The sequence below is a fragment of the Pygocentrus nattereri genome, chromosome 8 (assembly GCF_015220715.1).
Source record: "Pygocentrus nattereri isolate fPygNat1 chromosome 8, fPygNat1.pri, whole genome shotgun sequence".
Taxonomy (NCBI): domain Eukaryota; kingdom Metazoa; phylum Chordata; class Actinopteri; order Characiformes; family Serrasalmidae; genus Pygocentrus; species Pygocentrus nattereri.
Window position 1 is genome coordinate 25,245,678 of NC_051218.1, and position 16,832 is coordinate 25,262,509.

The following is a 16,832-nucleotide window of genomic DNA, read 5'->3' on the forward strand; positions in this document are numbered from 1 at the left end:
ACCACTTGGCCACAGCTGTGAGGCTCTGGAATGTGAGAAGTGTCCGCGACAGTGGCGGTAGTTCTACATCTGGCCAGGTATTAGTCCTTATGTTGAGTCTTTTGTTTTAATATTAAGAAATTTGTCCCATTTACTCCAAAGTTTAGAAGACCTCTCCTTCTGCAGCCTCAAAGATAGGGTTATGCGTTCCATGTGCTGAATTTCTTTGACTACGTCCATCCATTGCTCAAGAGTTGGGGGTGATGTTTGCTGCCATTTCCTTGTAATGGCTTTTTTGCTGGCTGCTATAAGGATTGGGAATAAATACTTATCCTTCGCCCTCCAGTCTCAGGCATGAGCACCAAGTACAAAGTGGTACAGTTATATGGTATGTCCAGCTCTAAGATTACAGATATTGTGTCTCTTACTTATTTCCAGTAAAAAAGTAGTACAGGACAAGACCAGAAGATATGAGTATGATCTGCAACCTTTTCACAATTTCTCCAACAACAGCTGCTTTGTTTTAGATGCTTTACACTTTGTTTGGGGGAGACAAAGAAGTGACTAATTGACTCTCAGCAAAATTCCCTCCAAGATATGGCTAATGTGGTTACAGATTCTATCCCATTCCTCATCTGTGATAGTGACTTCAAGTTCCTTTTCCCCATCTATTTTTAATATAGCTGGTTGAGATCTTCATAGAAAATGAGATTCATATAATTTAGAAACTATTCTATTAACTATTACTTTTTTACAGGCATCTACAAAAATCTCTACTATTGGTGAAATATTCAACTTTAGAACTTCTGCTCTAAAGTAATTTCTAATCTGGAGGTACCTATAAAAATCTTGATTCTCCAAATTAAATTCCAATTTAAAATTTTCAAATGATTTTAGGTTGTTATTCTGCAACATAACAGAGTGGGGAGATACACCTTTAGCAGCCCATTGTTTAAATCTACCATCATAACGGACAGGCTCAAAGTGAATGTCATATCCTGGCCATGAAAGAAGCTTAACGTCTCTATGTAAGCCAAATTTATCTATTATATCTGACCAGATCTTCAATGGCACACGAACCCACTGACACTACTGTACTCCCACAGATGTAATCATTTCTACACTTCTTAAGGCTGCTTGGAGGGGAAAGCTGAGCAAATTGGTTTCAATAATTTTTCCATTTGGATTGGTAATTAGGATTACACCAACGTAATATTGGTCTCAACTGGGCAGCAATGAAATAATTCTTCAATATAGGTAGTGCCATACCTCCCTTTTTCGTAGGAAGCTGTAATGTTGTGAATTTTACCCTGGGACGTTTCGCAGTCCATATAAATATAGAGATTAGTTTATCCCAACTTCTAAACTCTTGATCTGGTATTTCTACAGGCAGGGACTGGAATAAATAGAGTAGCCTTGGTAGGATGTTCATTTTAATGGCTTCTATACTGTTGCTAAAGTCAACAGGGACCATCTGTTCAAATCTTCCTTCATTTTGGCATTGATGGGGGAATAATTCAATTGGTATAAATTTAAGTATTTTGGTAAATTAATCCCGAGATACTTAATCTGTAAGGAAGACCATCTAAAATTAAATTTGGTTTGAAATTCTTGTGTAAGGTTACAATTATATAATAGGATTTGTATTTTGTGTGTGTTGAGGACATATCCGGAGCAAGACCCAAACATTTTAAGAAAATCCATCAATACTGGTATGCCAACTTCTGGATCTTGTAGAAACAATAGCACATCATCTGTGTACAGACATATTTTATGTTCTACTCCCCCTATTTGTATACCTCTCAAGCCTGTATTCTGCCTTATACCCTGAGCTGGAGGCTCAATATACAGTGCAAATAAGGAGGGAGATAACACACCCCCTTGGTGTGTTCCTATTTCTAGTTTAATTCGATCTGATAGGGAACCATTTATCTTAACTATCGCAGTAGGTGAGGAATACAAGGTCTGAATGGAATTTATACTTGATTTATTAAATCCAAATTTACTCAATACTTCATAAAGGTAACCCCACCCAACCGAGTAAAAAGCCTTTTCAGCATCAAGATACTACCGCTTTTAAGTTCCTCTGGTTGATATGATCTGGAATGTGTAACGTCCTTCTGATGTTGTCCTGCACTTGTCTATTTTGTTTGAAGCCTGACTGGTAGTTATCTATTAAATCTGGAATTACCTTTAGTAGTCTTTTAGCTAATATAGAAGAATATAATTTATAATCTGTATTCAGGACCGCAATTGGCCTATAATTACTTACATCCATTTTGTCTTTGTCTTTTACCTTTGGTATTACTGATATAATCGCTTCATTACATGAAGGGGGGACCTCTCCATTTGCTAAAACCCAATAAAAACAACGAAGTAAAAGAGGGGTTAGCTGTTCTTTAAATATTTTATACCATTCTGATGGGTCTGTACTGGGAGATTTGTTCCCTTTCAGACTGCCTATAGCTAAGTTCTTCTAACAAGATTTCTGAATTTAAAAATTTGTTCTGTTCTTGACCAATAGTGGGGAGATTCAATGAATCAAGGAAATGTTTTATCGACACCATCCCTGCATTTTCAGGTTGTGTGTATAACTTGTGATAATAGGTCTCAAACGCCTTTAAGATCTCTTCAGGTTTAGAAGTTACTTTCTTAGTTATTGGATCCATTATCTTTGATATATTATTTACTGATTGTTGTTTTCTAAGTCTCCAGGCTAATAATTTAGTAGCTTTTGGTCCCTGCTCGTAGTATCTCTGCTTTAGGAATCTATGTTTTTTGTCACTCTCCTGATCATAAATTCCATTAATTTCTTGTCTTATTTTATGTAACTTGGGCAATAATTTCAAATCTTTAGTTAGGCTATGTTTCTTTTCTATGTCCTTTAGTGTAGTTTGTAATTCGTTTATTTTTGCCAATCTATTTTTTTTATTGATGACATTTTTGATATTATTTGATCTCGGACCACTGCTTTCGCAGCATCCCATAGTATTGAGGGAGAAATGTTGTCTGTATCGTTCTGCTCCAGGTACGTCCCCAACCCATTTTTAATAAATGCTATAAATGATGGTTCGTTTCCCCACATTGAGTCTCCATAAATGCTTTTTAATTAGGCTATCCAGGGAGAAGGCAAGGTAAATTGCGCAGTGATAAGTCCTTCTGACCTATAATACAATCCTTAACCCTCCATCTATCAGGGCCAAATCTAAAAAAAAAATAATCCAATCTACAGTATTCAAGGTGTCATGTTGACTAGAAAGTATAGTCTCTCTGTGATGGGTTAATATTTCGCAACGTGTCTATTAATCCCAGCTCCTGCATAACTTTCCTGATCTTCATCTTAAATGGGCTTCTCCTCTGTTGATTGGTACTGTCAAGTTTTGGATTTAATATTAAATTAAAATCCCCAGCACATACCAATATTCCTGATGTCTCAGTAGCAACTAAGTTAAATATTTTGTCAAACAGGGTCCACCGCTCTCCAGGTGGAGCATATACATTACAAAATGTAACCTCATTGTCGTCAATTGATCCTTAATTTCTGAGGTACACTCAAAATAAACAGAGAGTTAGAAATTGCAGAATTGCAACACCTCGTCTACCTTGTTTGAAGGATGGAAAAAAGGTATTTCTATAACCAAACTAAGTTTTTCATGTTCGTCATCACCTAGATGTGTCTCCTGCAACATAACTACATCTATCTTCTCTTTCCTCATTTTGGACAATATCTTTGTTCTTTTAATGGGACTATTTAAACCATTAACATTAAGGGATATGTTAAGATGGCGATGCATAACCATTGAAAGATAAAATTATATACAGAAGATCGCCTGTGTAATGTACCAAGAACAGTGCAAAAACAAAAACATTAAATAGAAAAGAAAGTGGGAATTCCAATGTTCAGTGGCCGTTATGCCCTTTTGCCTTACAGGGGAAAAACCGAAAGTTGGATCCCCTACAGGTGTGACTAGATAGGAGAACCACTCCTAGAGGATAAACAATGTTGGGGGGGGATACCCAATCAACCAAATAGTAAATCTAAGCGATAACAGAATCTCTAGTAACTCCGAAACTCGAAATTCCGTCGGTACTCCCCTTTTTTCCCAGCCTTTTGCCGCTTTGTCTCCGTTTTCATAGGTAGTCACTCCGTCTTTCCAGAAGACCCGCTGTCGCGCAGGAAAGGGGGTCTGAAAACGGATCCCCTTACCCTTCAATGCCTTCCTGATAGGGGCGTACTCCTGTCTTTTCTTCAAAACCTCCTTAGTGTAATCGTGGTCAAAGAAAATGCGCTTGTTCTGACAATAGATGGGTTCTTTCCACACCGCTCTCAGCACCTTTTCTTTCACTGCAAACTGGAGGAAACCCACTACTATGGATCTTGGAGGAGCACCTGCAGGTGATTTTGGTGCCAAGGCACGATGAGCTCTTTGAATCCCCAGCGGGGTAGCATTGTCTTGTAGGAGCGGTATCATCAGTTCTTCCAGAAATTTCTGGACCGAGGAACCTTCTGCGCCTTCAGGTACTCCGTAAATGCGCATGTTATTTCTTCTCGAGAAACCCTCCAGTTCTGTGATTCCCTTTTGCAGGCCTCTTTCCTCTTTCAGCGTGTGTAGCAAAACCTCCTTAACCGCTACGTTCCATGTTTCGGATTCTCCTATACGCTGTTCTGCCTCAGACATTGTGGTTGAAATGTCGTGGAGTTCTTCCGTGACATCCTTCAGCTTCTGGCACATGTCCTTCTGCATTTCCAGCAGTTCTGCCCGTACATCTTTTTTGATTTCATCTCAAAAAACGGAGAGTGCTTCACGCAGTTCGCTGCTAATCGCCTCCATCATTTCTCAAAGGGAAGATTCACCTGTTAGCTGCATTGCGCTAGATCCTACCGGAGTTTCCAAGTCCGGTCGTAAGTTACTGTAGATTTTGCTTTGCAGAACCCTTTTCCTTTGTTTCCCCCTGACATTGCCTGTGCAGTTGTATCACTTAAATATATGAAAGACTCGAATGTCAGGGGGAAAATTCTCCATCGATTCGGAAGCTCTCCCTTTAGGCTGCCATTTTAAATCTTGCCGAACCGGAAGTCCAGTTCACCCATCTTGAAAACCTCTATATGCACGTCAAGCAAGAGTGAGGCAAGTTCTGATGCATAGGTTTTAAATAACTGCAAGTGGCTCTAAAAAACTAAATACCTCCTCCTCAGTGGAGACAGAAGTTGACTAATATCTGTTGTTGCAGTTCAAATGGTGCCTCCAGGAGACCTCATGGTGGAAATAATGCATGATATGCATCTAACGAGCAGACTTCTTGCCTTATCCCCCGACTAAAAATGTCACTTCATGAACAGAAAGAACTCTACTGGGATAATGAGCTATTATAAAACTGTGATATTTAAAAATATCAATATAATGGTTTATTAAGTTAATAATAAATTGGCTGACTCAAGCCATTGTGTGAAACCAGACATTTCAACTGTTTCCACCTTTCTAATTTTACTGTCCAAGTCTAAATTATTTTGCACTTATGTCTTTAATATGTGGGGCATACTGAAAAATATATTTCCCTTAGAACTGCTTTAAGTGCTTCTCAAACTACCCCTGCAGAAGATGCTGAAGCCAGATTAATTTCAAGAGTTAATTTGTGTTCTTAAAGAATCTTGAAGAAGCAAGGAGTTAAATCTCTAAAAGTCACGCCCAGGTGGTTTCATGATTGCTAAATGTCAGTTAGCCCAAAAGTTTTTCCACATCCTCTGGACAGTTAATAGAGCTTTAGGGGATCGATCCTTTTGCTGCTACGATTCAGGACTGGATCCATTACCAAATTGAGATCTCCCCCAAGGATAATACTGTGCATCCCCATTGCATCTTCCCTTCAAGATCTACAAAAGAGGCAGGATCATCCTTGTATTTCTGCTACAATAATCAGAATTCTTCCCCCCCTCAATTTTAATTCTAACCACTTATTAGTCTTATGACTCCCCTACTGTTACTAGATCCCACGCCGTGGAGCATGTCCAACCCAGCCTTAACGTAGTCTTGCTGATTCTTCGGATACTTGTGCCAAGTATAAAACTATAACTGCAAACCAGGCCAAGGACAGAAAAAAAATCAGATACTTCAATTGGGCTTGCTCTCTCTGGTTGGACAGAATGACCCTCTCTCTTCCCCCTTCATTCAGCACGATGTTAGCTAGCAGAGGCAGCTCCTAACAAAACTGGTGGCTGGCGTTCTCTTCCAAGTGCCTTTAGCCATCCAGCGACATTGCATTAGCAGCAGTTCACAGCAGTGGCTGGCTTCGCATGACTTGGAAGCTTGAAGTTGCCTTCACCCTCCTAGTGCTGGTGGTACTGTGTGACCAGAAGGTTCCTAACTAGAGGATGGAAATTGAGGATCCCGGCCTGGGAGAGGGGCTCCTCGGTGAGCGCCTGGTGGCCGGGCCTTTACCCATGGGTCCCAGCCGGGCTACATGGGACCACTCTCCCATGGACCCTCCACCCATGGGAGAGACGTTTATGGGGGTCCGGTGCATTGTGGATTGGGTGGCGGCCGAAGGCGGGGGCTTTGGCGTTCTGATCCTTGGCTACTGAAACTGGTTCTTGGAACATGGAATGTTACCTCTCTGGCAGGAAAAGAGCCTGAGCTAGTGTATGAGGCAGAGAGGGACCAACTAAATATAGTTGGGCTCTGGAACAGACTCTCTCGAGAGGGGTTGGACCTTATTCCATTCTGGGGTTGTCCAGGGTGAGATGCGTCGGGCAGGAGTGGGCTTACTCATAGCTCCCTGGCTCAGCGCCTGTACGTTGAGGTTTTCTCCGGTGGACGAGAGGGTTATTTCCCTGCGCCTTCGGGTCGGGGAACGGGCTCTGACTGTTGTCTGTGCTTATGCTTATCCGGCCTTCTTGGAGACCATGGAGGGGGTACTGGAAAGTGCCCCCTGCGGGGACTCCATTGTCTCCCTGGGTGACTTCAACGCTTACGTGGGCAATGACAGTGAGACCTGGAAAGCTGTGATTGGGAGGAACGGCCTCCCCGATCTGAACCCGAGTGGTGTTTTGTTATTGGAGTTCTGTGCTCGCCACAGTCTGTCCATAACAAACACCATGTTCGAACACAAAGGTGTGCATAAGTGCACATGGCATCAGGACACCTTAGGCCACAGTTCATTGATTGATTTCATAGTTGTGTCATCGGATTTGCGACCGTGTGTTTTGGACACCCGGGTGAGGAGAGGAGCGGAGCTGTCAACCGATCACCACCTAGCGTTGAGTTGGATCAGATGGTGGGGGAAAACACCAGACAGATCTGGCAGACCCAAACGAGTTGTGAGGGTTTGTTGGGAACGTCGGGCAGAGGAACCCACCAGAAAGATCTTCAACTCCCACATCCAAAAGAGCGTCGACCGGCCCTGTTCTGTGCCTCCATTGTCAATGCAGCCGATCAGAGCTGTGGCCGCAAAGTCGTAGGTGCCTGTCGTGGCGGCAATCCCCGAACCCGCTGGTGGACACCTTGGGTAAAGGTAGCCGTCAAGCTGAAGAAAGAGTCCTATTGGGCCCGATTGGCTTGTGGGACTCTGGAGGCAGAAGATGTGTACCGAAGGGCCAAGCGGATCGTGGCTTCGGTGTTGGCTGAGGCAAAAACTCGGGTGTGGGAGGAGTTTGGTGAGGCCATGGAGAAAGACAGGCACCAAGAAGGTTCTGGCAAACTGTCAGGCGCCTCAGGAGAGGAAAGCAGTTCCCGACCAATACTGTATACAGTGGGGCTGCTAACTTTGACTGGGGACGTCGTTGGACGGTGGAAGGAATACTTCAAGGATCTTCTCAATCCTGCCAACGGTCCTTCCCTAGAGGAGGCAGAGCTTGGAGATCCGATCAAGGGTCCGTCCATCACTTGGGCTGAGGTAACCAAGGTGGTTGGAAAACTCCTTGGTGGCAGAACACCAGGGGTGGATGAGATCCACCCTGAGGGCTCTGGATGTTGTAGGGCTGTCCTGGCTGACACACCTCTGCAACATCGCGTGGACATCTGGGGTGGTCCCCCTGGAATGGCAGACTGGGGTGGTGGTCCCACTTTTTAAGAAAGGGTGTGTTCGAACTATCGGGGGATCACACTTCTCAGCCTACCCGGTAAGGTCTTTGCAGGGGTACTGTAGAAGAGAGTCCGACCGATAGTTGAATCTCAGATACAAGAGGAACAATGTGGGTTTCGCCCAGGTCGTGGAACACTGGACCAGCATTTTACCCTCACCAGGGTCCTGAAGGGTGCGTCTACATGTGTTTTGTGGATTTGGAGAAGGCATTCGACCGCTTCCCACGGGGGATCCTATGGGGAGTGCTCCGGGAGTACGGGGTGAGTGGCTCGTTGTTATGGGCCATTCAGTCCCTGTACAAACAGAGCAGGAGCTTGGTTCGTATAGCCGGCAGTAAGTCACACTGGTTCCCAGTCAGGGTTGGACTCCGCCAGGGCTGTCCGTTGTCACCGATTCTGTTCACAACTTTTATGGACAGAATTTCTCGGAACAGCCAGGCGTCCAGTATGGTGGCCTCAGGATTTCACGTCTGCTTTTCGCAGAAGATATGGTTCTGTTGGCACCATCAGGCCGGGACCTCCAGCTCTCTCTGAACCAGTTTGCAGCTGAGTGTGAAGCGGCTGGGATGAAAATCAGCACCTCTAAATCTGAGACCATGGTCCTCAGTCGGAAAAGGGTGGAATGCTCTGTCCAGGTAGGGAGTGAATTCTTGCCCCAAGTGGAGGAGTTTAAATATTTTGGGATTTTGTTCACGAGTGAAAGAAGGATGGAGCGAGAGGTTGACAGGCGGATTGGTGCAGCGTCTGCAGTAATGCGGACCCTAAACCGGTCCGTCATGGCGAAGAGAGAGCCGAGTCAGAAAGCGAAGCTGTCAATTAACCGGTCAATCTATGTTCCGACTCTCACCTATGGTCACAAGCTTTGGGTAGTGACCGAAAGAATGAGATCGCGGATGGAATAATGCTCCCAGTCAACGTCTCAATTTTTAGATCTAGGCTAAATACTTACTTGTTTCATCATTGCTTTTGGACAGGTTATCAAACAGTGCTCTCCTGTGTGCCAGGGGTTCCTAACCATTTGCAATTCACAGCCAACACAAGTCCAACAACTTATTTTATAACCCCAGTTCCGAAAAAAAGGAGCACTGGAGTAAAATGGAGCACTGTAAAATGTAAATAAATATACATAAAACAATGCAATGATTTGCAAATCTCAGATCCATATTTTATTTAAAATACAACTTAGAACATAACAGATACTGGAAGTGAGACATTATCATTTCATGAAAAATATTAATTCATTTAGAACTTTATGGCAGCATAAATTTTACGGCATCCCAAAAAAGCTGTGACAGGCCCATGTCTACCACTATGTAGCATCCCCTCCTCTTTTAACAACGGTCTGTAAACATCTGGGAAGTGAGGAGACCAATAGCTGGAGCTTTGGGAGAGAAATTCTTGTCTGATGTAGGATTCTAGCTACTCAATAGTCCTGGGTCTTCTTTGCTGGATTTTTAATTTCATGATGCGCCAAATTTTTCTATTGGTGAAACGTCTGGACTGCAGGCAGGCCAGTTGAGCATCCAGACTCTTCTTCAGCAAAGCCATGTTGTTGTGATGGATGCAGTATTTGGTTTAACATCGTCATACTGTTCAGCACTGATGGTGCCTTTGCAGATGTGTAAGCCACCCACACCATAGACACTGATGCAACCTCACACCATCAGAGATGCAGGCTTTCAAACTGTGCACTGATAGCAAGCTGGATGGTCCCTCTACTCTTAAGTCTGCAGGACTTGGTGTCTGTGGCTTCCAAAAAGAAATTATAATTTTGATTCATCTGACCATTCTGCCCCTGTCCATTTTAAATAAGCTTTGGCCCAGAGAAGTATTTCTGGATCGGGGGACTTCTGCTCTGGCTGTGAATTGAGGCTTCTGCTTTGCATGATACAGCTTGCATTTGTGGATTGCATGACAAAGTGTGTTCACAGACAATAATTTCTGGAAGTGTTTGAGCCCATGCTGTGATTTCCAGAACAGAATCATGCCTGTTTTTAATGCAGTGCCACCCGAGATCCAGAAGATTATTAGCATCCAATATTGACTGTCAGCCTTGTCCCTTGCATACAGGTATTACTCCAGATTCTCTGAATCTTATTATGTACTGTACATGGTGGTGTTAGTCTTCACAATTTCACAATTTCATGTGGAGGAACATTTTTTTGAAGTTTTTTGCAGATTAGTGAACCTCTGCACCATCTTCGCTTCTGAGAGACTCTGCCTCTCTAAAATGCTCTTTTACTACCCGGTCATGAGTTAGCTGCAAATTGCTCCTCCAGATGTTTATTATGACCACTTACTTTTTCAGCCTTTTGTTGCCCCTGTGGCAACTTTAAGATGTTTTGCTGCCATCAAGTTCTAAATGAGTTCATAAAATGATGAAATGTCTCACTTTCAACATCTCATGTGTTCTAGGTTCTAATGTGCATCTATGAAATTTACAGATCATTACATTCTTTTTTTATTTACTTTATGTTTATATACACATTACACAGCATCCCAATTTTGGAATTCAGGTTGTAAATGCAACCCCAAGCAAAACTAAAAAGTAAAACCAATAAGAAAAGCTTGGATAACCTTTCTTCTTCTGTCCTCTTCTGCATACTTTTCTGCATTCTTGATCATGTTCTCAATGTCATCCTTACTGAGGCCACCAGAGGATTGGATGACAACTGCGTAAAGATTGAGAAACAAATGAGAATTGTCTACTTGAAAACTCTTGAAACAAAAAAAACAAAACAAAAATGTCTGGGGCAAACTTGAAATTGAACCCATATGAAAATTAATTGAAAATGTTTTGTATATTGTTGGTATATTACAATAAATATACATTACTTGTTTTTCAAATAAACTAATATTTTCAATGTATTTGTTGTTTTATGGAAGAAGTTGACCTCTTACTCTGCTGTTCACGTCCAGTGCCTTTGTCTTTAGCAGAAACATGCACAATTCCATTGGCATCAATATCAAAAGTGACTTCAATCTGTGGGACTCCACGAGGAGCCGGGGGGATGCCAACCTATCACCAGCCATAGATTTCACAAATTAGTGATAATTAACAAATAAAAAAAAAAAAAAAAAAAAAAAAAAAAAAAAAAAAAAATTACCACCACATCAAAATAAAGTGAAAAAACTAATAATATGACAAAATATTATTCTAACTGGCTTTAAAAAAAGATTTTAAAATATAAAGATTAACAATACATAATTTTTGTAAAGATGCAAACAGTCTACCTACAAATTCAAGCTTACCAGAGTGAACTGTCCAAGGAGCTTGTTATCTGCTGCCATCTCCCGCTCACCCTGGCAAACTTTAATTTCAACTTGTGTTTGACCATCAGCAGCTGTAGAAAACACCTACAAAGTATAATGGAAAGATATGGTTATGCATACTTTAGATTTCAGATAAAATTGTTCATTACTTGTACAAAGCTGAATATGATGACATTATCAATTCTGGGTCTTGCTTAAATAAAATTTAATAATCAAGCATTAAATAACAAAACCTCTGCACATTTTGCCCACATTACATGCACTTCACAGGTCAAACTAACGTTTGCTCCAATCTACAAACTCCTTTTATCATTAGTTTGTGAAAGATATCTTGACTGACCTGGCTTTTCTTTGTGGGAATAGTTGTATTCCGGTTGATCAGTTTGGTAAAGACACCTCCTAGAGTTTCAATGCCCAGAGAAAGTGGAGTGACGTCCAGCAAGAGCACATCTGTCACATCCCCAGCTAGTACGCCTCCTTGGATGGCTGCACCAATAGCTACAGCTTCATCTGGATTTACAGACTTGCTAGGAGCACGGCCAAACATGTCCTGAACTGTCTGCTGAACCTAAGAAGTGGACATGGAAAAAGACTTTTTAAAAGATTTTTTACTTTTGCTGATAGATTTTCCAACTATCATTTGAAGGAACACATAAGGATAATCTCTAGAAAAGGAACCTTGGTGTGCCAGATAAAGGTTAGGCCACTCTGGGTTTGTAATTACAACGACATGCTATGCGAATTATAGACTGAGCTTTGACCTTGCTGTTTGTTTTTTCTAGCTTTAACTGAAGCTTCCATCCAAAGTAGCTTTTATAAAAAGCACTTCTAAAAGTTTGGCAATGTAGGCTATACAAATGGAATTTATTGATAATATTTTAAGAAAGAAAAAAAAAGGCAGTTGAAATCTGAAACATCACAAAACAAACAAACAAACAAAAAAAAAAAACACATTTATGCACAAATGTAGTGTTATTACAGATTCCCCTCATGCACTTCTCACAAGAAATACAGACAGACGGGTATAAGTGCATAATTCACTCATCTGTGAGAGCACCAAAGAGAAAATGAACACATTTCTGGAGCACCATGTGTCTTTTAGGTTCCAATCACTTCCATGGCCACAGGTGTATAAAGCCAAGCACCTAGGCTTGCAGACAGCTTGAACAAACATTAGTTAAAGAATGGGTGGCTCTCATGAGCTCAGTGAATTCCAGTGTGGTACCATGATAGGACACCACCCGTGCAACCTGTGTAAGTCCAGTCATGAAATTTCCTCGCTACTACATATTCCAGAGTCAACTGTCAGTGGTATTATAAGTGGAAGCAATTGGGAACGACAGCAATTCAGCCATAAAGCAGTCGGCCACATAAAATGACAGAGCGGGGTGAGCGGACGCTGAGGCGCATAATGCGCAGAGGTCGTCAACTTTCTGCAGAGTCAATCGAGATAAATTGACTATAGATCTCGAAACATCATGTGGCCTTCAGATGAGCTCAAGAGCAGTGCGTAGAGAGCTTCATGGAATGGATTTCATGAAAACTCTCAATCAAACCTATTAGAGAAAGCAGGTTTTCTGGATCAGAAAGCTTTAAATACCGGAAGAACACCTGCCACTGTAAAAGAGTGTGTTTTTGCAGAATCTAAAAGTTTAGGGACGTCAAAATAATTTAGGAAACTATCAAAACCTGCACATTTAGTAAAATGGATATCTAAACAAAATTCTTTAAAAGCAGCTTTTATTCCATTTGGATCAGTAATAAGGCTGCCACATTTAGACTTTTATTTTGTAAATAGCCTTTTTTTTTTTTTTAAAGTGTAATTGTAAATGCTTTGCAATTGTCTGCTCAATAAATGATCAGGCTTATTGCCAAACTTGAAGTACTTGTTTTAATCTGAGCAATAAAGGATTCAACCTGCTTACTCAAATGTGAATAGTACTCATTTGAGATAAAGGCTGAACAATACTTCTAAATATTAACACAAATTTCGTATTAGCCGATATTGATAACTATCACAATTAAGGTCAAAACGTTAAGGCTGTTTTTTGCTCCAGAGTGATCAAAATTAAATCAATCAATCAGATTTGAGCAATAAGTGATTTGAACATACCCAAACATTAGCAGGCTCTATAAATAAGTCATGGATCACACTGCCTTACTCCCATCACTTCTACCACACCTATGTCAGAGCATATGACAGTATTCAAAGCTGGCAGCATTTGCATTTCTCTATTCTGTCGTGGTAGTTTGAGGAGTGGAAGAACTGCAATATCTGACATTTACTTTATAAAAACCATTAACTGCAGTGAGTGTGTGTTTCTCTTGCATCAAACAAAACAACATCCTCCTTTTAGTTAAATTTAACTGAAAGCGCTTTGTCTTTTTTTGATTTACATCATGCTGTGCAGGTGACACAGCACTACTTCAAGTTAGGCAGCTGCTAAAAACAGCTAGCCTGGGAAGCTAGCTTTCTCCCACTCTCCAATGCCACATGTACAGGCATCTACAGCACCCTTTTGTTTAAATCAGTACTGTAACTAGCATGAACCCAATTTCTTTGACTTGTGCTGCTTGGGAATGCACGAATACTAAAAAATGACTGAGCTCTGCAACACGGTAATAGAAAGCTGCTAAAGCTTAAGATATTAGGACAGACATAGGGCTGGGCGATAAAATGATAATGATAATTATAGCAATATAATTTTTAATCGCTCTATCGAGAAGAGGTTTGATAAATTTTTTGATATAATACACCATTCTCATTTCATCTTCCACGTTCTAGCAAAAGCCCTGGTGTTTTCTACTTCAAGGAAAGACACACTACTCTGCTGTTGCCAGGAGAGGGTGCACTTCCGAGTTTTTCATCATGACTAGAGAGGGAGGGGGCGTCGAGTAAAAAAGGGTCATCAAATATACTTTAGCAACATCTGAAGTGTGGAGTTATAAATTCCCTGTTTGAGTGGAGCGGCCAGTGATCTGTTCTCCTGTGACTGAGTCAGGCGGTCACTGGGGCAGTAAAATATTTTCGAAACTGGCCACTGAATCTTGGCTCCAAAGTGTGCAACACAACGCGAAAGCGCTGGTTCTCAATGACTAAGAAATGGTGGTCACTGCAGGTCTCATAGCAACAAAGTCTCGCTTAGCCAACAGCTACGAAAACACAAATTTAAGACAAACATTTGGAGACGAACGTACTTATTCACATTTATAAGCACATTTGCATCCTGGAAAGTTAAATCTGCAACAAGACACTGTCAACCCGGCATACTGAGCCGGCTAATGTTAAACTAAAAAGTTGTGAAGATGAACTTGCTTCTCTTTCAAAGCTATATTCGGTGCCTCAGGCAGAAATTAAGGCGGAACGGGAAAATTCTAACAAGAAGGAGATGGGAGGAAAGCCACTATAGCTGAGCTAAAGCTTAAAGCAGAACAAAGTGAGCCTGTGTTTTCGTTCATTATTTTTAGCCTGTAGTAGGACATGCGCACACACTGAGACATACTGGGCATTAAATGTTGTGGCTCCCAAGGTGGTGTGATTTTTGTTGAAAGGACAAAATGGCTCTTCTTAGCATTTGGGTTGTGACTCCTGACCTAACCTGGCTTTATTGCAGTGTGCCTTCTCACTCATCCAGTAGTGTTTTTGTTATGTGATGCCACAGACTATCCGGGCACTGCAAAAGTTCTGCTTTTTTATGTATCTAGAAAATCGATTTTTGACATTTATGAACCGATTCATAATCATTAATGTCCGCATCACGATGCATCTAAGAAGCGAGTTTTTCCCCATACCCCAATATGAATTTTGTTTTTTCGTTTCTGACCATATCGCCCAGCTCTAGACAGACACGAGTTCGCTGTAGGCCAGTACAATTATGCCACTTATCACTCATGCTTGGTCACAAGAGAACAGATCACAGATCGCGCCACTCATGGAATGCATAACCCCACGTTTCAAAAGTATATTTTCCTTTTCCTGTAAGTAAGCGAGGATTAAAACACCAGTTGCGAGTCTGAGAACAATATCAGAGACACAGTGTGACTGGGTTATGGTCTGAAATCAGTATGTTTAGTGCTGCAAACTTTGGTTATTAACTTTGAAAAAATCTGAAAAAAAGGTCAATCCTAGTATAGAATTTGTGCACATAAAACGAATAATCCCTGTCTGCTGGATGGTGTAGCCTTCACATGAAACCATGTTCATCATAATCAGGTTATTCAAAACTTGCACTGCGGCTAAGATAGGCTGGTCTTAAGAGGGTGTCTAGATAAAGATCAAAGAAACAGTTATTTAAAAAAAAAAAAAAACCCTCCTATAACAACACTTGATGTGTCAGGAATAACCTTGCCAAAGAAAGCAGGACTGTTGAAATTAGGAGCATATATACATACATATATATATATATATATATATATATATATATATATATATATATATATATATATATATATATATATATATATATATATATATATATATATAGAGAGAGAGAGAGAGAGAGAGAGAGAGACTAAGATTAAGGGAAAATAGCTAATAACCTGACATCATAAATGTACCATGCAGATCTGCTTTCATTTATAACCAAAAAAGTGAACATTCCTTTTGAAAACAACAGCAACACCCTTGGCTTTAGATGTACACATGGAATATCCAATTAACAGTTAAGTTTTACTGATGAGCTGGACATGTGTGATTCCTGAAGAAAAATAATGTCCGCTTCCAATGATTCAACACAAGACAACTCCTCCACGTTTAATTAGGTACCCTAACCCACTGACATTCAAGAGACAATTGAGATGCTGATTCTAGCACTGGCAAGCTTATGAACCACAGAATACACAGAATCAATGAAGAACAAAGGGACTGAATAATCCCTCCCAGTTGTATCACATCCAAACCACAAACCCCCAGCTCCCCCCACTCCAGTCAGCTCACCTCCCATTGGAAGCACTGAAAAAAAATCCCTAAAATGCCAGGAACCACAATTTTTGCTCATAGATTCAGAAGAGCTTTTGTGAGTTCAGACACTGATGTTGGACAAGACAGCCTGGCTTGCAATCTCTGTTCTATTCTTCCCAAAGGGGATTTCACAGTAGTAGCATTTGCAGTTGACAGAAGTAGACCTAGCAAGAGAGAAATTTTTTAAACTGATATGTGGCGGTGGTGGCATCCTATGACAGTGCCACAAAATGACTGAGCTCATCGGTTTGAACTATTCAACTGCAAATGTTTGTCTATTTAGACTGCATGGCTATGTGCTTAATTTTTATCCACCCATTAGCAATTGGTGTGGCTAAAACACCGGAAATCAATATCCAGGTTATTTCCCAATACACAAACACAGCATCAGATTAAAATAAATAAATAAAAATTAACATACATTTCCCTATTTCCTATTATTAACTGTTCTATTGGGCATCTTTGTTTTTAATGAGAATAATCATTGTTATACATGTAGATTATTTATTCATTTATTTTTAATGTGTGTGTGCGAGAGATCC

General features: G+C 40.9%; 1 protein-coding gene across 1 annotated transcript in view; it reads right to left on the reverse strand.

Moving 5' to 3' along the window:
• The window catches only part of hspa9 (heat shock protein 9), a 31,238-nt gene that overhangs the window by 2,554 nt on the left and 11,852 nt on the right, over window positions 1-16,832 (reverse strand). The window contains exons 11-14 of the mRNA XM_017682202.2: window positions 11,671-11,898; window positions 11,310-11,414; window positions 10,959-11,076; window positions 10,635-10,729 (exon numbers count right to left, since the gene is read on the reverse strand). Of these exons, the coding sequence (XP_017537691.1) occupies window positions 10,635-10,729; window positions 10,959-11,076; window positions 11,310-11,414; window positions 11,671-11,898 (546 nt within the window). The remainder of the gene's footprint in view (window positions 1-10,634; window positions 10,730-10,958; window positions 11,077-11,309; window positions 11,415-11,670; window positions 11,899-16,832) is intronic.